Source organism: Taudactylus pleione, unplaced genomic scaffold, assembly GCF_031769625.1.
Source record: "Taudactylus pleione unplaced genomic scaffold, aTauple2 ptg000397bl, whole genome shotgun sequence".
NCBI classification, from domain to species: Eukaryota; Metazoa; Chordata; class Amphibia; order Anura; family Myobatrachidae; genus Taudactylus; species Taudactylus pleione.
This window is the reverse complement of record NW_028284799.1, coordinates 3,973,016-3,994,698: the sequence shown is the minus strand read 5'-3', so window position 1 is coordinate 3,994,698 and position 21,683 is coordinate 3,973,016. Positions and strand designations below refer to the sequence as shown.

Here is a 21,683-nt window from a genome sequence, read left to right as displayed (position 1 = left end):
CCTGAATTGTAACTTGAAATGATGTTGGTCATAAAATGGCGTCTTGCAGATTCTTGTTTCTAAAATGGAGTCTAGCTGCCATTTGCAAGATGGCGTCGCGCATGCTTCAATTTTAAACTGATCTTGTCTCAGCTAATAATCCAGTTTTGACAGTATGAATGCAATGAGTTGATGCAATAACCCTGGAGCTCAAAACCAGACAGCGAGTGTATCAGAGTATGCACATGCACATAGATTATAAATGCAAACAAGTGAAATTGTCACAACCAAAAGCACAAATAGAGCTCTTGGATATACCTTCTTACATCTCTTCCCGTCCATCTTCATCTGGTAGACGACCTAACACCTAAATCTCTTTCCCACTCGACTCTGGGATGCACCTAGAGAACCAAGAGGCAATCCGTAAAATTTTAAAAATCATGCTTTTCTATGTAGTGAAACTAAGACAAATTGTTTCATAATGTAGTAGATAGTCTGCTCTGGAGAGAGAGAAGTTATGAAACTTTTTTAATTTTAAAGTATTAAAAGAAAACTAAATGAAAACTAAACTAAAACTAAAGAAAACTAAATGCTAGCATAGCTATCTTTTGTTTAATGTCCAGCACAGTGATTATCAAACTCGGTCCTCAAGCCACCCTAACAACAGTCCAGGTTTTAAGGATATCCATGCTTGAGCACAGGTGACCTAATTAGAACTCAGTCAATTTGATTTAACCACCTGTGCTCAATCATGGATATCTTTAAAACCCGAACTGTTAGGGTGCCTTGAGGACAGAGTTTAGAACCCCTGGTCTAGTACACTTTCTATCAGATATTTTACAAGACAGAGGTGCCTATTCATCATACCTTAAAATTCGATGGAGGTAATTAGGTTTAGAACTCGCATGGAGTTCTACCTAATTACAGGAAGAATTCATCATTCCTCCTCCATTTTTTGCCATGACAGCTTTTCGGGAAATAGATAGTTTTCCCTTTCTGCACTAACTTACCGCAGATGGAATCCATGCTGCGCATGCGCTGTTACCTTCGTAAACCCAGCTCATGCGCAGCACTACTTACAGCTGCGGTAATTTTGTGTGCCCCCCCTCCCAACCTCCCTCCGTCCCTGCACTTACCTGCCCGCGCAGCAGCCTCCGGCTCCGTCCTGCTGGTCTGACATGTGGTCTCCCAGCAGACCACAGTACAGTTTAGAAAATAAAAAGTTTTTTTTTTTCTAAACTTTATTGTGTTCTGCTGGGAGAACAGAGTGTCTGAGCAACCACCGGAGCCAGAGGATGGACTAGAGCGCCGGAGGGAGACGCCGGGGGACCTATCCAGCTGGAAGCAGGTAAGTCTCACCTGCTATTCACCACCTCACAGTGGTGGATAGTACCTCCATCAAATTCCGAAAATACATAATTTTCGGAATTTGATGAATACCATAATTTCCATATCGCAGGGGGACTTAGCAAGGAGATATCAGTGATATCTCCTGTGCTAAGTGTGTTCATGAATACTAAAATAACGTTAATCAAGGAAAATGTTCTTAAAAACTTTATTTTAGTGTTGATGAATAGGCCCCAGAGTCCTGCATGGATCCAGTGAGAGAAACAAGCAGTATACATACAGTACGAACAATTTGGTTTATTTCGGAGAAAAGATGTAGTAGAGTCAACAGTGAAGAAGCCATATTTAAGAGCAGATTAAGTTCCAAATTGTTATGGAGAACCTCACTGTAGGGAGAGTATTAGCCAGGGGAGGTCTATGTTCTTTTGGGAGAAGCCAGATAGATTAAAGTGATATCAAGTTTAAATAATTAGTTTATATTTATATCAATGTAAAACTACAGTAGCTTCGGTTTGTGTGAAGGCAAGTTAGTGTACTTTAAAGTTAAGGATGTTTATTTACTAAGACAATTTTTAGTGTTCTAAGGGCTTGATTCAGCAGCATTCACTACTGCGATCGCAGCTGTGAATACGCACGGAACGCAGCTGAGAAAATATGCTAATGCTTGCAAAAGCACAGCCGACATAAAGACATCGGTACCATCGACCACTCACGCAGCATTTGCACCAGGTCTGACCTGCCGCAGACACTACCAAGGTGTGGGTTTTTAGAAGTGGAGATGTTTCCCATAGCAACCAATCAGATTCTACTTAACATTTATCTAGAACCTTCTAGAAGATAATAGCTAGAATCCGATTGGTTGCTATGGTCAACATCTCCAATTCTAAAAAGCTGCAGTTTAGTAAATATAACCCCATGTGTCTACGGAATGCAGTGGGTTCTCAAGCTGCGTATGCAATCGTAATGGCTTATTTATGCATGCCCAAGGCAACGGCGTTTAAACAGACAGGCACGCCTGCGTTTTTCTGACCACTCCCCCGTCACCACCCTCAAAAGCTCACAGTCTGTCACTCACTCTGCGATGGATTCCTCTGTGCGTGCGTAATCGCAGTGCGACCACAGCACACACGCAGTGCGGCTTATGCGCAATGGCTAACAATCACTCGATCTGCGTACGTAGTTGCATTTGCGAACGCTGCTGAATCAGGCCCTAAATCTGTAATTGGCTAGAATAGCTTCACATCTGTACCAAGTATTAAAATAGTGACTTCAGGGGAAAATAATGACTTAGGAAGGAATTCAGTCCTCTGCAATGTGCGGTCACGATGTTCAGCTGCTTACAGTTTTTAAAATTATGGTAGCCCAACATCGCTCTTCTTTTTTTTCTGTGCACAGCAATGATATGCAAGGGAAAAGTGTCTATGTTAGTGTTCAAAAGTGCGGAGATTGCGTAGAATTTCTTTCTTTCCTTAGAACTGTTTTTATTTGATATCAGCATTTGTGTTGATCAATGGTAAGCATCTCCAATAGAATCCATTTTATGACAAAAACGCCAAAGAGGTTGACTGTACTTGTACTTATCATATATCATGGTCATGAGTTAATCTGTGGCCCTGGAAACCATACTGTAATTCGCTTGTCTAGTGTCACAGACTGTTTTTGTGATTTACAGCTGTATTGTGAGCTATGGATTAATATGCTGAATGGGTTGTTTATGTATGTTATTGTGGTGGTAGAATACAGTACATGTCATAGATATAGATACTGCAGTTTCCCCTTCCCTTTAACTATAATGTACATCTTTTTTACATTTTGACCCGTATTCAATTAGTTTTGCACCCGCGATACTTTTTCGCCTGCCGGACTTTTCGCCTAAATCTCATATTTTAGCCGCGGAAACTGATCCTGCGCGTACCCGTGATTTGCCCTATTCAATTCCAAAAGATGCGAAAACAGAGATATGCGATGTCAGAACAGGCAAAAAGTGGTGTCAGGATCGGGGAAATCAGTCTAATACCCCCCAAAAAGAAGCAGAATCAATGTAGTAGTGCCCGATTAGCCCTAATGAAACAATTTGGAGTACTTAAGATCGCACAATTGCCACTATTTAGCGTCTTTGCACAAGTGGTGAAGAATGGCATAAAGCAGTATTTTTAAGAGAAAATAAGTATTCCTGTCAAATTTGGGTACAAATATTTAAAAGTTGCTAAAGTGAAGTTATAAGAAACGTAATAAAACACACCTTCAGCCAACACCTGCAATGAAAAAAAACACCTCACCCATACTTGCAGGCCCCTCAAAAGTCTCTTTCGCTACTTCTTTTTAAGTTTATACCCCATCTTTGCACTTGTTCGCCCCCTTTTTCAATTTGTTTTTTTGGGGTGTTCCTCTTTTTCTTTTTTTATTCAGGTTTTTTTTTTACGCAGTTATCCTTTGGGGGTCTGTCCCAAGGGTGCTGAGTGGTTTCCCCACCTTTGCACCCCTAAATAGTGATTTTGCACTTTTTTTCTCCACTTATTCATAGGCAAATCTTTTTCACCTATTACATTGCATTGCACTTTGGCGTACACGAAAAGCGGATGGAATTGAATACGGACATAAGTTTCCATCTGGAGGAAAGTCGCAATCGGCGATACTTTTTCGCAGATCTCGGCTTTTTGCTTCTAATTGAATACAGGCCTCTATTGTAAATAAATAGCTAACAAATAAATGGGAAATGGAAAGGAAAGAGAATGGAGAAAGGAGCCCCAAATGATTCATCAAACATTTTACATAATACTGTACATTAAACCATATATAAAATTAGATTCTTGAGAAAAGATAGATGAAACTGGTAACTGCTAGTAAAAACACAGTATAACCTCAACTAAGGCAAAGTTGTAGATTAAACAACATAGAGGTCAATAGGCTTAAATTCCAATTGTTCAGTAGAATGGCCACATAAAGTATTTGTAGTTCATTCACATTGCTGAGACGTGATAGATGTTCATTATGTTTCTATACTCATTATGACCAATAAATTTAACCATTCCCTTATTGATAAAGAAAGCATCTGCTTTAAATGATTAGCATTGATTATTTTAGTTTAGTTTTGCAAGTAAACTAATATATATTAGCAGAAAATAGAGCGTGATTGAGAAATACCAGCGCCTGATCAACCAATAGGCCGATTAGGCTACAGCCTAATATTGGGTTATAGGGGCACTCCCATCCTGTCTGTACTAAGGGAGTACCAGCTGATGCAGAGATGAATTAAAGCTTTGTAATCACTTAAGTGAGCTTGGCACAGAGGTGCAGATAAATCTTCTTTCTTCAGTAATGTCCCCAGTTAATGGAAAAGGAGGAGGCAGGGCTGTTTGCATCATATGGGTTGCCTGGAATCTGGTCTGCACTGACTGTCATTCATTTCCTGCCTGCCGTGGCACCCTTCTAGGCTCCCAATGCAACTTTGAGATGGTGACATCCAACAAGGGGAACTGGAGCTACAGGTAGAAAGCATATAAGTTGGTATTTTGGCCAGGCCTGTAGCAGTGCAAAAAATTGATCTTCGCTGGTCCCACTCCCAAACATAACTTTACTAGGGTCGGGATCAAAGAGAACCTGAGCATCCAGAGTGTCCTAGGGATATTCTGGGTGGCTTGCATTGGGAGCTGGGACACTTTAGCGTGGCTTGCCACTGGGGCCAGAAACTGAATGCCCGTTGCATCCTAAGGACGCTCCAGGTGGCAGCTTTTTAGGTTGCAGGTTGCCATTCCAGAAACCTTGAATTCCAAACACAGGTGTGATGGGGCAGTGCCAACTCTGCCTGCCAGACCCTGTGCCTTGGTTGGCAGCACAACTTGCACATCTCTACTTATGGCATTGGTTTCATCACCCTATGATTCATGCAAAGGATGTGTTTATGCACCCTATTAATGCGAAAAATAATTTTTGAATGTTCGTTTGTATGCAGAGTTGTACGTATATCTGCGGTGCATCTGAACACGATCCAAGGGTGTAGCTATAGTAGGTGCAGAGAGTGCGGCTGCTATGCGTCCCAGGCCGCTTCTGGGGCCCAGTCCTCTCCCTGCACCAAGTTATACTGCCATCTCCTGAGCCCCAGCTTTTCTATTCTCACCAGAGTGCTGCTGCAATGCATCTGGGCCCAGAGCTGATCTAAGCTACAGCCACCTCTAGCTGCTGCCTGCATGCATTGTGATGTCACAGTACAGGTCACAGCCCTATATAAAGGCTGCCCAGCTACTAGCATCCATTTTGTGGTGACATTTTGTCCTTCATTGATACTCTCTGAGTAGTTTTTGCTTTATTTAAGTAACTTTGGATAACGACTACTGATATGAACTTTGGATTACATCTTCCAATAAGGTCTTGAGCAGCAACATCTTCAGAAACATAATCTAAATAACATCTTCAGGTAAGGACTATATAATAATTTTTGGCCCGTCACCCTTACCCCTTCAGACACCTCCTTTTATTTTATCTGCAACAATTTAATCTAGAAACAATGGATAAAGCTAATTATTTATCTGATATAATGCTAAATGACTTAAGATGGGTACTCGTCCAATCCTCCGGGAATCCAACTCCAGACTAGACTGTTGGCATAATCCTACTGAAGACCTGGACGCAGATTCAACACCCAATATATATGCCTACACATCTGTCCAATTTTGCATCAGATCTCAGACAGTAAATGCAGAGAATGGGGCTGCTATGGGGCCCAGGCCGTCTCTGAGTGCTACTGCACGACATCTGCTGTCACTGACCTAGCCAGCTCCGCCTCAGTCTCTCCTCACTAACTTATTTATTAGTGAATCATAGCTTTCTTATATACCATGTTATATCATAAACATATATATTTTAAGAAAATATTTTTTTTTTCGTTTAGAATATTTACTATAGGCTAATCACCATTTATGTAATCCTGCAAGTCAGCTAAGTAGACAGTAAATGATCTAATATTTGCACTATCAAAATGGATAAACTGCAGAATTATTTGCACAGGGGGTCTTGAAACGCCCCTGCCATGATCCGTACGTTTAATTTGATACTTGTCATTAGATTCAGGGCAAACTTGCATAAATCTATTTTTTGGTGCATATGATACGGGAAACTGGCATAGTTACACTTACATCAAACTCTGGATTGCCCCCAGTGCCATGTATGTGCTCGTTCTGCATTTTGACTATGTGAGAAGGCCCCATAATTGCTAGTTACGCCCTTTCTTTCGCCAGTGAAATTGAAATGTGTTTAACTCTGCATCGCCTGTAATTATAAATGCTTGGGTCTGCAAACAGAAGTATGTTTAACTTTCTATAACCCCCAGAGTGACAGATTTAATTCAAATACATTTTTAATTTATTTGTTCCTATAAACATACTATGAGATGTGTGGGGGGGCTGTGAGTGCATTACCCTGGGCCGGACGGTCCTGTTGCAGCTCCTAAGCTCTACCTGCAACAACAGAGATTATAGTAGTGGCAAATGCGAAAAGTACACTTTTAATAACAAAGCACTTAACTACCTTACAGAAGAAACCTGCATCTCTCTTGAAGTGAAACTCTCCCTCTGTGTTATGTAACTGTATCTCAGGGGTATTTTATCACCTAACGGCCTCTCCTGTTGGTGTGCAATGACAAATGGTATTGACCTGCCGCTGACCTAAATGTCTAGGCAAGAGACAGGGTATAAACAGATGTGCACATGTATAACATTATATGTAGATGTTAAAGGTTTTTAGGAGCTCATGCTCCAGAGCTCTGTCAGTTACGGTATGTTCAAAGAGAAAACACCTTGTTCATAATAGTGCAACTTGTGACTAAATGAATTTGTGCCCTTTGTAATGCATTCTCTCACCTCAGATTTCCATTCCCATAGATGTTTGCAGAATTTTCAGTAAACATGGGAAAACTGCTGTTGATGCTTACTGTGGATATTTTGTTTGGAGGTTCACTGGATGCACAAGTTAAACTGTAACTAAATCATGTTTGTATGAAATGCATTATAGAGTCCAGCATGGGTCAATCTGGCTGTTTTTCTTCTCTCATTGCTCAACTTGCTGACTTTATAAGTCTTAAATTCTACATGACTGAGAGAAAACCAGTGGTCAGTGACTGTCTCATTTGAAATGAAAATGTTGAAATGTTTTCAATTTGTCGTACTGCTATCCAAATAACACATCATGGCGACTATATTGACACTATTTATGATTAAGTTGTATACTTACTGTAAGAGGAAGTGTATGCCAAATAAGTAATGTAATCAAAGCATGAATAAATAAGTTTCCCCTGTTAGCAGAAGTAAAGATGCATAGGAAATGGGCATATTACATGCTGCTCATAGCTCTGCTGTAGACTAGTATTTGTCACACAGGTAGAATGTTATAATAAGCAAGGGTTGTCCAAATCTGCCTAACCCCTTTAAGATTTTTTTCTTGGAGCAATTTATATTTTAAGATATGTGCAAATTATGATGTGAAAGTACAGCGTACATTATAATGAGGAAATGTATAGAATATAGACTAAGAAATATGTACCTATCACTTACTTCACTACCATAACACTGACAAGTAGGTATGTATGAATGGAAAAGGGCATCAATTGTTGTGAATGTGCAGTGTTTTCTTTATTTTCTGTGTTTTAAGAACTATGGGGCAGATGTATGAAGCAGTGAAAAGAGTGGAGAAGTTTCCCATGGCAACCAATCAGTTTTGAGGTTGTATTTTTCAAGTATATTCTATAAAATAATAGGTAGGAGCTGATTGGTTGCTATAGGCAACTTCTCCACTGGCACACTTCTCCACTCTTTTTAAAGCTTCATACATCTACCCCTTAGTACTAAGCCTTGGAGATAGAGAAAGTGGACGGAGATAAATTACCAACCAATCAGCTCCTAACTGTCATTTTTTTCAAGCAGCCTGTAAAATTACAGGAGCTGATTGGTTGGTACTTTGGGGTCTATGTACTAAGCCTAGGAGATGAATAAAGTGAATGGCGATAAAGTACCATAAGGCGAAGTGGAACACTTGTGGCGCCATATAAATAAAGGATAATAATAACCAATCAGCTCCTAACTGTCATTTTCCAAATACAGCCTGTAAAGTGACAGGAGATGATTGGTTGGTACATTATCTCTGTCTACTCTCTCCAAGGCTTAGTTCATAGACCCCTTAGTAGTGGATACATAATCTTAGCATTTGGAGACCTTGCTAATTGTAAATCTGTATCATAGCCAATTTGGAGGCGATGTAACCCAAGTCACTCTCCTCGTCAGTGATAGGCTTAAATATTTCTGAAGGTTAGATGTAAATATGTTGAATTTATAGCTTAGGGAAAACAAATATTTATAATTTAAGGTTTGATTTAATTACAGAGTGCTAACATTATGCTGAGATTTGAAAGACAAGCCCTATGTGTTTAACAATATTCCCAAACAAAACTGTGTTTATTAAGAGAAAAAAAAGAGAAATTCCTAAAAAAGCAAAACAATGAAAAAAATGCGTTTCAAGCTTAAATAACTGTTACTACAGTGTCTCAATGTTATCTTGTAAAACTCAAAGAAATGTAAGCATTTGCTGATGAATGTTTAGAGGTTTAAGAAATCTTTGTTTAGAATATAGTTTGTTTGTCTTGTTTCAAATACTCTGTCATTAGAAAATGTCTTACTGCTGTTTTTGAACCCTTTCCCCTCAGGCTGCTATCCTTGTCCAGGGCCAAACATGAATCCTATTGCTCTTGGGAGTCGATGGCTCGCATATGCTGAAAACAAGGTAAGAGCTGACTAGCGGAATCTGATGTATTAACAGAGACCGGGTGAAACTGTCTCAATAGAAGTGGCACAAATTAAGCGTTTTCTTGAGAAACATTGGGCCTGGTAGCGGTCTATATTGTAGGATATAAAATGTAGGATTTCTCCTATTATACCCTCAGAAAAAATTGTTCACCCTGTCACTCCAATTAAAGATTTAAGTGTCAGTTGCCATAATTATTGGGCCACAGTATAGGTAGTGCAGCCTATGAATCCTCAGCCTTTGAAAACTCTGCTTCATATTTCTGGAATATCCCTAAGTAAAATGTATGCGTGCAGTGTGATCCTCAACACAGTCTTAAATAGTATGTGTATCTCTATCTGTTGTGGAACTACAACTTCAAGCATGCTGTAAAATATAACTTAAAAGGAAACCGTGAACAAATATCCCCTCATTAAATGGATATGACATGGAAATTACTAACACCTAACTCTATTTTAGGATCTGAATTGGTATCTTGTCTATTGCACACCTTAATGTTTTTTTTGTGTTATTAGTAAAATTAACAGGTTGGGAGGCTTTCTCATACACATGTTATACATCTCATGGAAAAGGGATCACATTTATAGTGTTAAGATCTCCTTATTAAACAGCAGGGTAAAAGCCTATGCATTGTATAGAATAGTCCCAATATGTGCTAATCAGACAACTTTTATGCGTTTCTGATTCAAGTGAGGCCAGCAGCCATTTGTGTGGGTGGTTTTCTGCCAGACTATGATGCTTCCTGTGTTACTCAGTTTGCCTGAAGTGCATCCCAGATTTTCTCCCCATCACTCATTCATATTTTGGCCCATAATAGACATTCCTTTCTTTCCAAACTCCACTCGGCCAATAGCGTGAAATTTGTTTCAGTGCCACAGTTGTATACATGTTTGTTCACATCTGCAATTTATTTCTCTTAAGGGATGGCGAGCGGATATAAATGTTGTTTTTGACATCATAAACATATCATCTCATAGAGCTTGCTGCACATATACAATTGGTGTTATTGTGCAACAGCTTAAGTGCTGCACATAAGAAAAATATGTTGCTCCATTTTCTAAAGAGCACCTTAGTAAAGTCAGTGGCTGAGGTGTACTCTATAGAAATACTTCATGTCACCTGCTTTGAGAATATTAGTTCTGATCTGTAGGGAACAAAAAGGCAAGTAGTTAAGTAAAGTGCATGGGTATGTACCATGGGAGCCCCATAATTCCACAAGTTAGGGGAGAAGGTTTCATGTAAAAAAATAAATAATTGGTTGGATTCATTTAAACATGTCAAGTGCTCCTTGGTTTATACATAAGAACTCACAAAAATAAATACATACTCTGAGTCCTCACAGCATGATCTTTTTCGATTATTTGTTTATTGAAAATTTCAAAACAGAAAATACAGTACATAGAAACTGTCCGTAAGAACACAGTAAAATAACAAGGAAGTGGGGTCGTTCCATGGTAACATACAACGCAGTAGAATATACAATGGTAAAATGAGAAACCACAATTAACTGTGTGAAAAGCATACCGGAAAATCAGAGGCACAATGTCTGATAACATCAAGTAGCCAAGTGAGAGGATTCCATTGGCTAAAATCTTGAGGTTATACCATGACTATGAATCGATGCATGAAGGGTAGACATAATCTGGAGTGATACGGTGAGGACAAAGGGAAGCTATATTTAAATAAATATCTGCCCTGCCTTATCTATGGACATTCCAATGCATGTGAAAGAGGGAATCGGTATGTATTACCGCCGGGCTTAGAAATACCGACGCCAGAACCGTGAGTAGTTACCCTTACCCTCCCCTATCCACCCCTAACCCTCTCTTAGGGGTGCCTAACCCTAACCTCCCCCCCTAGTAGCTAACCCCCCCTCCCCGCACCCTAAACCTAACCCTCCCGGGGGGGATGCCTAACCCTAACCCCCGCTTCCCCTAGCCTAACCCTAAGCCTCCCCGGGGGGATGAGGTGCCTAACACTAAGTCCGTGGGGCTAATGATAGGCCTATCATTAGTCCCATGCCGGGATTTCACTTTCTGGAAGCCGGCGGTCGGCATTTCAACCACCGGCTTCCAGACTACATCCTGTGAAAGAGATGTGATAAACGAGGCTAGGTACATCTGGGGAGACCCATTGGGACAGAATGGTCTTTTTTTTGCAGCTGCCGCTACTTTAGCAACAAGGACATTAGTTCCATGGGTTGAGGTAATGGAGGTGGATGAGGTATATAAATTCCATAATGCCAATGCATTTGTCATGTTGAAGGGGAGATACCCAAATCACACTGTAGTCCTTGACAGTCAGCCAGAACCTCTGTATCCTACTGCTTGACCACATACAGTGCATGAGGTCGGCCTCTGGTAGTGTGTACCTGTAACAGTTAGAATTAGAGGAGGCTCCGAGGAAATAGTGCACCGTTGTGGTAAGGTTGGAATGGCACAATAACTTATAATTCATTACTGCATATGATGCAGATACTAGCAGGGAGTTAGAATGAACATTGGCTTTCAAAATATCACATTAAGAGACATTGGGGAATTCACCATGCCATTTAGCCATACCACCCATTTTTCTAAATCCATCTGACGCTGGATATTTTTACAAATATAAGATGTGGGGAATACCGCAGAGGAGCGACAGTGCAGAGCAGCATCTAGCACACAATTCCTATCATTCTTAGTCGAGGAAGAGACCACCTTACTAGCATAGCTAACAACTTGATGATAAGTGAAAAGTGGGATAGATAGTGTTGGATTGCGAGCTTGCAGCTGTGAATATGTATAGGGAGAGAAGGTAAGAGGATCCACACATTGATAAACATGCCGTAGACCCCAAGGGTACCAATTGATACCACCCCAGAGGAGTGCCCATCCTGGAAGTCTGGGTTAACAAAGGAATAAAAAGGGACTTTGGCAGTTCGACAGTGCTGATGTGAATGAAGCGTAGGCCAAATCTCCCAGGGAGTGCGGATTTATAGGTTATCATGGAGATGTGGAGGGAGGGGTTGGGTCTGAGGGGCAGGTGTGGAGGAGGCTAATTAGATTAAACTCTGGGCTTAAAGCCTGGTCTATAGAGTAATCAATATAAATATCCATCCCATCTATCTAGTCCAATGCGTACCTAGAATTGGATGCACGGGCATAATCCCTAAAGCAGGGGGAGATTTACGACCCCCCCAGAGTTGGTGGTTGTTGGAGCTTAAATAGAGAGATGCGTGAGAATTTGTTCACCCAAATAAATTTGCGCGTAGCAGTATTTATTAAGTGGAAATCAGATTTTGTTTTTAGAAAAAGAGAAAGCATTTGGAGGGCATAAACTATGTAAGGGAAACAGAAATCTTAATTAAGTGACAACAGGCAAGGTAGGAGAGGGGAGGTGTCGCCAGGCGAGAAAATCATGCAGGGGAATTAGCCGCATAAATTTGGGAGGGATGGGAAGGAAAATACAGACCCAGGCATTTAAGAGGGAAAGTAACCCATTGAAAATAAAACTGTCAACCCAACCCAACCGGGCATGCCTATAAAACGCTAACGCTTCTGTTTTAGACGTGTTGGTTAAGAACCTGATATAGAATTAAAGTCTTTGAGAATGTTCAAGGCAGCTGGGATTGCCTCTCAAGGGTTTTGAAAATATAACAATAGGTAATTAACACATGCAGAATTTTTTTGCTAGAGGGGAGAGAGGACACCCTTGTCTAGTACCTTGGTGGAGGATAAACGGCTGATTGTTAAGTCAATTCACAGAAAAGAAAGTCATGGCACAGTGTTTGAAAAACAAATGCTGACCCAAAGCCCTGTATGTGAAAGACCTGTAACAAATGGGGACCATGACACTCTTATCAAACACCTTATCGGTATTACAGCTCACAGCAATGTTGTTCTGTGCTCCAGTCATATGGGAGCGAGTCATAGCTGCAGTCAGGTGATGAACAGTGTGCACAGAGGATGAGTAGCACCTCACAAAACATGTCTGAGAAGGGTGAAGTAATTTAGGGAGAATCACCTGTAACCAGAAGGCAACAATTCTAGCAAAGATCTTCAAGTCCTGATTCAATAGGGAAATAGTCCTACAGGACGGATCTTTGCCCTGCTTAGGAAGTATAATAATTCTGGCTCAGTTGGCACCCACAGTGGACCCATTACTATATAAAGAGAACAGATGGGGTAATCATTTGAGGAGCCAATCATTTAGAATACTCTGCACTGAGACCTTTCTGGCCTGGTGATTTACCATTACGGAGAGTCTTAATAACCAAATGAATCACAGTTGCATTCAGCGGTGCCATCAATGTGTCCCTATCAAGATCGGACAACTGAGGGAGTCCAGCAGCCTTAACAAACTGCATTCCCAATGCCAGATTATCTGAAGGTGCCATGCTTAGGGTTTCGGAATAGGCTAAAAATGCATCAGAAATGTCACCTGGGTCCAAAAGTTTATTATCATGGGCCGAACGTAGGTGTATACTGTGGGTCGGCTTATGAATGGCGTTGGTGAAGAATTTCCAAGACATTGCCCCATCAGAAGTATCTGTTTTTCGGTAATCAAGATTGAGCTGGGCCCTCTCTGTGCACATAGCTGCTGAGTGTCTTTGAAGGCCTGGCGTTTATCTGCGGTATTATCGGTCAATAAAGCCAAGTACCCTGTGGCAAGGCATCGGTCAAAAAGCGGGATTGTAATAGCTTCTTTCAACAGGAAATATATGCAATAAATAATGTGGCCTCAAAGCACTGCCTTAGATGCGTCTAAAATAAATTAATGTCATCCAGGTGTTTTATGTTGCCACATAGTTAGCAAGTGGGGTCATATATTGGGGGATATTGAGAACCATGTGTGGGCATAGACCAAGATTGCTGTATTGCTAACTCCATAATCAACTAATCTATGCAGTAAAACAGAGGTAATCGGCCAAAAATCAATCATAGAGGAGACATGGTTGGGTGGGAATAGAAAGTGAATTCCCTAGCAGTAGGGTGTTGGTACCTCCAGGGGTCTAAGAGGTGGAAAGAATCCTGTAACAGTGATAGTACTAATGGTGTGCTGCCCTGCCACCAAGTCGTGGACCTGTCCGGTACAATACAGGTGACTGAGTAGTGTTGAAGTCTCCACCAATAATCGGTGCCTAATCCTGGAGCCTAACATATACATCTGAAAAAAAAGAAGCATTAGGGCCTGTGGGGGTGTAAAGATTAGCGAATGTAGAACATTCAGCCTCTAGCTGGAGTTTGATAAAAATAAATTGGACGTCCGTGTCAAGTAAACTATTAAGAATAGAGAAGTTAACCCGATTACTAATAAGCAAAGATTTATGTTATGTATTGTTAAATCGTAAATAAACCTTTTTATTATATTCCTTCCTATAAACCTCTAAGATTCACCTGCCTAGAACCTCTAAGACAAAACCCTGCCTAAAAACCTCTAAGACAAAACCCTGCCTAAAAACCTCTAAGACAACGCTAATTGCGTACGCAGTATGACCGCAAATAAAGACCGGAGTGGAATCTTGTGGTTCCAACGCACAAGTATTATTCAGGTAAAAGTACAGTCAGTTACACGCAATCTATACATACATAATTTAGGCGTAAAAGGAAATAATACAGACCAAGTACGGTTATACATACGCTGCGCCTCTGGATCCAGAGATAGACTTCTCACTAGATATCCTCAGCTCACCCAAAATTCAGCATGAACTGCCAAACCAGTGTTTGGACACATGTATTTATTCCCCCCCAGACTGAAACAGGACAAAGGGGAAACTTCCTGCTGATCTCATTGGTTCCCAGAGGAGGAGCATATGTAACGACACATTTAACAGGTTGTTTCAAATAGACTTTTCCTGCCTCTAACAGCCGGGGTCTTTCTGGTAACGCCTCCTGTAACATTCCATCAACTAAAACATTTTGTTGCTTATAAGTTCTGCGATCCATAACTTGAGTTTGCATGATGCGATCTCTCCACCGATAACACCGGGATTCTGTAAAAAGCGTAGGCATCAGAACGAGATCAAACATACCTTGCTTATCATATATAATACCTTAGATATCAAAAACCTCTATTTCTTAGCATTTAAACTAACTTAACCAACTTGAATCATACATTTTGATGCTTATGGAACCTTATGTGCGAATATGTAGTGTGTGGCTATTCGGGGTTTGATATAAGGACGCTAGTTATTAATGGGTGAGATTTAAGTGCATAATCTCTCATACACGAAGTGAACATCCAGCAGTGTGGATGGCTGAGGGTTGTAATTCCACATGCCCTCTGTCAGCAGGCCCCCACCTGCTGTGTTCAAAGGAAAACAAAAGCTCTTTTGTTCTCACAGACACTTGTGTGAAGTGCAAATGTATTATCACCTCAAACTATGGGATTAGGAGACATCTTGTCTAGTATTCAGGCAAATCCAATTGTGTAGATATTATATTACAATTGCCACAACTATACTTTATCTGCATCCCGGGATTCCCAATTTGTATGTAAAAATACCCATTGTCTCTCCTTATCTACTTAGAAAGCTAGTTTTTCCCGTTGCCCTTGGTGGTAACAAAAACATTGCCATCTGTTCTTAGTTATTGGGTTATAACTTGAATTAATGCTGACCACACAAAATGGTGTCTTGTGATCTCATTTCCAAAATGGCGTCGCTGCGATTAAATTTTAAACTGAACTTGTCTCACTCAATTATTCAGCTTTGACAGTATGTTATGTCCTGTATGTATTCATTTCAGAAGGCTCTTAATTTATTTGATTTTTTTCAAACTTATAACACCTTCACTTTGGCAGGGGAGTATTGGGAAGCACTATATTCAAGCTTGTGTGCTCACAGTGGAGATTTTATTACACTATATATACAGTAACACACTAATGCTGGGCATACACGCCCAGATAAAATGCCTGTCAGACCGACAGACATTTTATCTGGCAGCCTGCCAGCCACAGATGTCCACAGCATACACTGTGAGATTACTCACAGTGTATTATCCCGACATCTGCGCTCCGCCCCCGGGGGAGGAGACATTTCCCTGTTCCCTCCACGGGAAGGAACTCAGGAAATGTCTGTCTTTCGGCCACGGCTGGACATACACTGCCCGATGCGGGCGACATTTTAACTCACAAATATCGCATCGGACGGGCATACTGGTCGATCCGGCATGCCTGACCGAGCAATATTTAACCCTCGGTCGCCCACACACACGCTACAATTATCGGGGCAATCCACGGATATCTGGCGGATCGCCCTGATAATTGTAGCATGTATGCCCAGCTTTAGTATATGTTTTTTTGTTTCTGTTACATGAATATGCATACTTGAAAATAACGTTGCTGAATCTGGCTGTTTTCATTCTGGAATGAACTACTTTTCGCACACCTAAACAACCTCCACCCTCAATAAATACTCTTGGTGTGGTTCCTACTGTCCCATTGAGCAGAGAGAGCATGCAACCTATACCATTAACAAGTTAATAGCTTTTTTATTAACTTTACAATCATTCTTCACCCAAGCAGGGCAGCTCTGACCAGACGTCTCAGACCCTCTTCCCCCAACATTTGCTTAAAGATTCCAAACCGTTCTGATGTCTTGCCAATTTCTTCCAATCCTCATTTTAGTATGGCTAAATTGGTGGATGTTTTTCAATTTCCTACCAGTGTTGCCAAATACCCTCCCCATTGAGCTTCCAAGTCAGATAAACTAAGAAGGCTCCCAGGTGACTAGATATCTGTAATTTTTCTATTATTTTTTTTGTTAACTTACCTGACTCCAACCAAAATTTAAATGTTATGTAAACGTAAGATTTGCTTTAAAAACGTGTTGCACCCAAAACTTAAAATCTAGTACTGGTCTGAGTTACGTTAAGATAAGTTTCAGTTTTGCTGCTTTATACTTCTAGTCATCCAAGTACTCCGGCACCTTGAACAATCCAATGTCGATCTCTGAATACTGCCTATTCTTACTTGATTCATACACCTTGGGAAGTTCACAGTGAAGGAGCATATAGACATTATTCTGGTCATCGACATAGAACCCACCCACCGGTATTGAGCAACAAAAGTGCTGGCAGCTATACTTAAGTTTCTAAAGTATAAACTTTTCTTGCTGCACCTTTTTTTTTTACCATGCCACACCACAAGTCTACACATAGTTACTTTCTATTATAAAGACTTAGATAAAAACAGTTGCCAATTAAATGATTTAGCGGTAATACACAAGTTGTCCCATGCAGGTAGGACAACAATTGTTATAACAGATTTCTACAAAATTTATTGTGGCAAGGAAGTCGATCATTTTTTTAAATTGGGTTCGCCTATAGGAGCCAGCGAAAAAAAAAATGCAATGTAAAATGGGCATATCTTTTGTTTCATTTATTACCTTTTAGTTATATAGTGCCACTATATTATGCAGCACTGTACAGGGAATATGTAATAATTCACTTCAGTCTCTGCCCCATTGGAACTTTCAGACTAAATTCTCTACTGACCCCCACACACACTAAGGTCCATTTTGTCAGGAGTCAGTTGACCTAAAAGTATTTTGTTTATACTGTGGTAGTAAACCAGGGCACCCTTAGGAAACACCTGCATACATGGAAAGAACATACAATCGCCTCACAGGTAGGACTCTGTTTATTTGATTCTTGGCTTTCAAAATGGACAGTGTACTAAGATTATCTGCCTAGTGAATTTCTCGGTGCACAACTATGGCTGATGCATAGGAGCTGATTCAGACCCGCTCGCTAGGATGCGATCACTCATAGCTGGCTGATATTTGCAATCTGCGCATGCGTATGCATCGCAATGCTTGTGCACAAACCAGTGCAAACGCTTGGGAAGTGATCGCTCGCTGCACATACACAGCCCAGCAGAGTGAGTGACAGGAGAAGCCGATTGTGGGTGGTGACAGGGGCAGTCCACTAGAAATGGGGGAGTGGAGGTGCGAACACAGGCGTGTCTGAGTGTCTAAAACGCCGTTTCAGAGGCGTGTATAATTAACAGGCAGCGTCATTGTACACGTCACCTGGTTGTATTTCACACTGAAGTGATCGCAGTGCTTGCAGCAGGGAATAGTCAACCTCAAGCGCTGCGATCGCATCCGATGGTGCTCGATGTACCAGTGGTTTCAAGTACTTCCAGGAGATGATGTGCGCAAGTGGGCGTCTTATGAATGGCTGGTGGGCGTCTGCATACACAAAGTAATCGCACGCCAAGACATAGTGGGCGTGCTAATGCCTTGCCCTGCGATCGCCTGCCTTGCTGGGCGTGCACTGGATTTGCATATGCAGGGTGCGAACGAATGCATCTAGCTAGTGGGTCTGAATGAGCTCCATAGTGCATAGTTTTTGTACCGTATATTGCTTGAAATCACTCTGCACATCCACACTCACACACATGTATGCTCAGGCACTCTTGCAGGATGGCAGCACGTGTGACTACCTGGAGTGGAGGAAAAGGAAATTCTATAGTAGACCAATAGGGGTATTTAATATGGGAGCGAAAACATTGTTTTTGCATCAATATCGCACTTTTGACGTCATTATCGCAGGTTTGACTTTTACACCGTATTCAATTTCAAAGACTTATCGCAGGTTCGAAAAGTTTTTGATAAAAAACGGGGATAACTTTTCACCATTGAATAGGTGTCGAAAAAAAGTGTAGAATTGGGGTTTAGGGGTGCAGGCTTAAAAAAAATAGCCTGCACCCCTGGGAATGACATTTCAAAAAGAACTGTGTCAAAAAAAGTAAAAAAAAAAAAATAGGGACACCCCAAAAAACTAATGTAAAAATTGGGGTGAAAAAAAAAATGGGAAAAAATTGTTTAACAATAGGTTCAGGGCTATTCTGCAAGTATGCGGCAGGTGTTTTCTAGAATAGATTTATAGCGGCAGGTGCACATTTGCAGAATTTTTAAAAACTTACTTTAGGGACATCAAAATATGCTAGTACGCATTTTCATGTACTCCAAATTTGATGGGACCACTTAAAAAACCGAAAAAAATAACCTAAGTGCTCTTCTGCATCACTTCTTCAATGTCGGGAAAAAACACCTGCTGCGGCTATTTAAATCCCCGACTTTCAATTAGAGGCTAAAACGGGGGTACCCATAGCGATTCCCCATGTTTTTACAACTTTAGGGGGGTCCTACAATTTTTTTAAGGAAAAATTCGAAACTTTACGCAAATCCAACTTCGGAGTCTCCCGTTTTCGTTAATTTCATATTGAATACGGGGATAAGCGGGCGCGCGCCTGATACTTTATCGCAGGTAAAAACTCCGATATGAAACGTTAACTTCGACAGTGAAGTTAACGTTTCATATTGAATACCCCTCTAAGTGTAATAAGGGCATGTTTATATGGCTGTGTTCACATGCAGACTGACAGCCATACTGTTACAGGCAAATATAACTTGTTATTTTGAGTAGAACTCTTATTACATAAACACTTCCTAAAATATTACAATATTCAGTGAACGTAATAACGTGTCATTCTCTATGTTGCTTACCTGCTTTGGAGCTTCAGATCAGTAATCAACACTAAGTTCATCAGCAATATTGTGTAGCAGCATGGATTTTAGAGGCAAGCATAATACACAGCATTACAACAGGTATATGTGGAGCTTGATCAAAGAACATATACAAATAGGCAGCTGGAGGCATTTGGATGGATGGCAGAAAGCAGATAGATAGAGATAGATGGAATCTTGCAGCTTGAGAGCAGAAGACGGATCAAGTCAGTAAACAGCAAAGACAGAAGGCAAATCAAAATGGGCAGATGGAAGCTTGCAAAGCATGGGCAGAAGGCATTTTGAGTCTTTACATTGAAAGGACAGAAGGCAGATCGTTATGGGCAGAAGCTTTCAGAACAAGGTCAGGAGTTTAAATGGGTCGCTAAACAAGACGGAAGGCAGGACAGCTACATAGGTCAATCACCTAGGATTCACTATGGAAAAAAGCTAGCCAGCGGGGACAGTGTGATGCTCTGGGCAGAGCTCTGATGGAAAACCTTGGCTCCCGGCATTCATGTGTATGTTACTTTGACATGTACCACCTACCTAAACATTGTTGCAGACCAAGTACACCCATTCATGGCAGTGGTATTCCCTGATGTAGTCCTCCTTACAGCAGGAAAATGTGCCCTGACACACTGCAAAAATTGCAGGAATGGTTTGAGGAATATCACAAAGAGTTCAAGGTGTTGACTTGGCCTCCAAATTCCCCAGATCTCAATTTGATCGAGCATCTGTGGGATGTGTTAGAATAACAAGTCCAAGCAATGGAGGCATCACCTTACAATTTACAGCACTTAAAGAATCTGCTGCTAACATCTTGATGCCAGATACCACCGGACACTTTCATAGGTCTTGTGGAGCTCATGGCTCACTGTTTTAGCTGTACGATGGGGACCTACACAATATAAGGCAAGCGGTATTAATGTTATGGATGATGGTTGTTGTGACAGAAGCACTGGGAAGTTTTCAAGAAGATATATATGCCCCAGGTTCCTAGCTTCTGTCTGGTAGACAACTAATTAGCAACTTTGATTGGCAGGCGACCTGTGAGAGGCTGATAAAAGGTGGGTCCGTTGTTTTTAGGCTGAAGCCTGCAGAGAGAGTGAGAGATCATTGCTTGTCATTGTAAGTGCTGTACTAAAAACTGTTGTTCTGTTGTGAGTTGGGCACTAGGTCTTTCCGCCTGAGGAGAGGGAACTTTATGTTAGAGCTGATGAATGTTTTGTTTATTTTATGCTGCTAAATAAAACTAGCTGCAGGCACTTGTACTGAGGCACTGGACCGGTGTGCTATTGATTGGCTGCTGTCATTTACCCCCAGTAGATAGCTTCCATAGCCTGATCTTGCAACAGAATTTATACAACTTTTTCAGCTGTCAACGATACAAGAGAAATTAAATGAAGAACAAATTCTCACACAACTGCATATAAATATTAGCCAAAAGTACAACCCTTGATCTTTGTCATAATCTCTAATAAAAACAAATGCAAGTGTGCGCCCTAGCAGTGTGCGCCCTAGCAGCCGACCCCCCTTGTTTGAACCGATAGATTGCTTTAAAATCCAGAGAGACAAAGAGGGTTGTTTGAATACAGTCATCGCCTATCAGATTCTGCCTTTAATTTGGGCTCTGGTCTGGTTGGAACTGGAATGAATCTAGCTAGGTGAACATATTACACTTCTCCTCATTCAGTTCTCTCTATGGGGTGACAGTATAAGACAGAGAACAATTCAAATACTAGGCTGAGTAACTGGTATGCTGCCCAGCAATTGTGATCTCACTGAAGCCTAGAACACAGATGTTATGACCACGCACTGGGAACCTCGATAGGAGAACTGGAAGTCGGGGTACTAGGGTGTGGAGTGACAGCAGATGAGGAGGAAGTAGGTGTGTCTTCCTCCTCAGCTAGATCTGAGTGTTGGCGAGACCTGACCAAAGGCGTGGAGTCTAACTCACTGGTGGTTTTCACCAGTGAACCCTCCAATTGGGATTTGGGCTTTCAGTCAGCAGGTCGTGGCCCTCTGGTCAGTTACCTGGAAACTAGAAGTGAGAGAAGGTTGCAGGATTGAAAAG

General features: G+C 41.2%; 1 protein-coding gene across 6 annotated transcripts in view; it reads left to right on the top strand.

Moving 5' to 3' along the window:
• Positions 1 to 21,683, top strand: part of BCAS3 (BCAS3 microtubule associated cell migration factor) — a 1,455,708-nt gene that overhangs the window by 303,198 nt on the left and 1,130,827 nt on the right. For all 6 annotated transcript variants that reach the window (XM_088446353.1, XM_088446352.1, XM_088446357.1 and 3 more), the window contains one exon: positions 9,017 to 9,093. In XM_088446353.1, the coding sequence (XP_088302479.1) occupies positions 9,017 to 9,093 (77 nt within the window). The remainder of the gene's footprint in view (positions 1 to 9,016; positions 9,094 to 21,683) is intronic.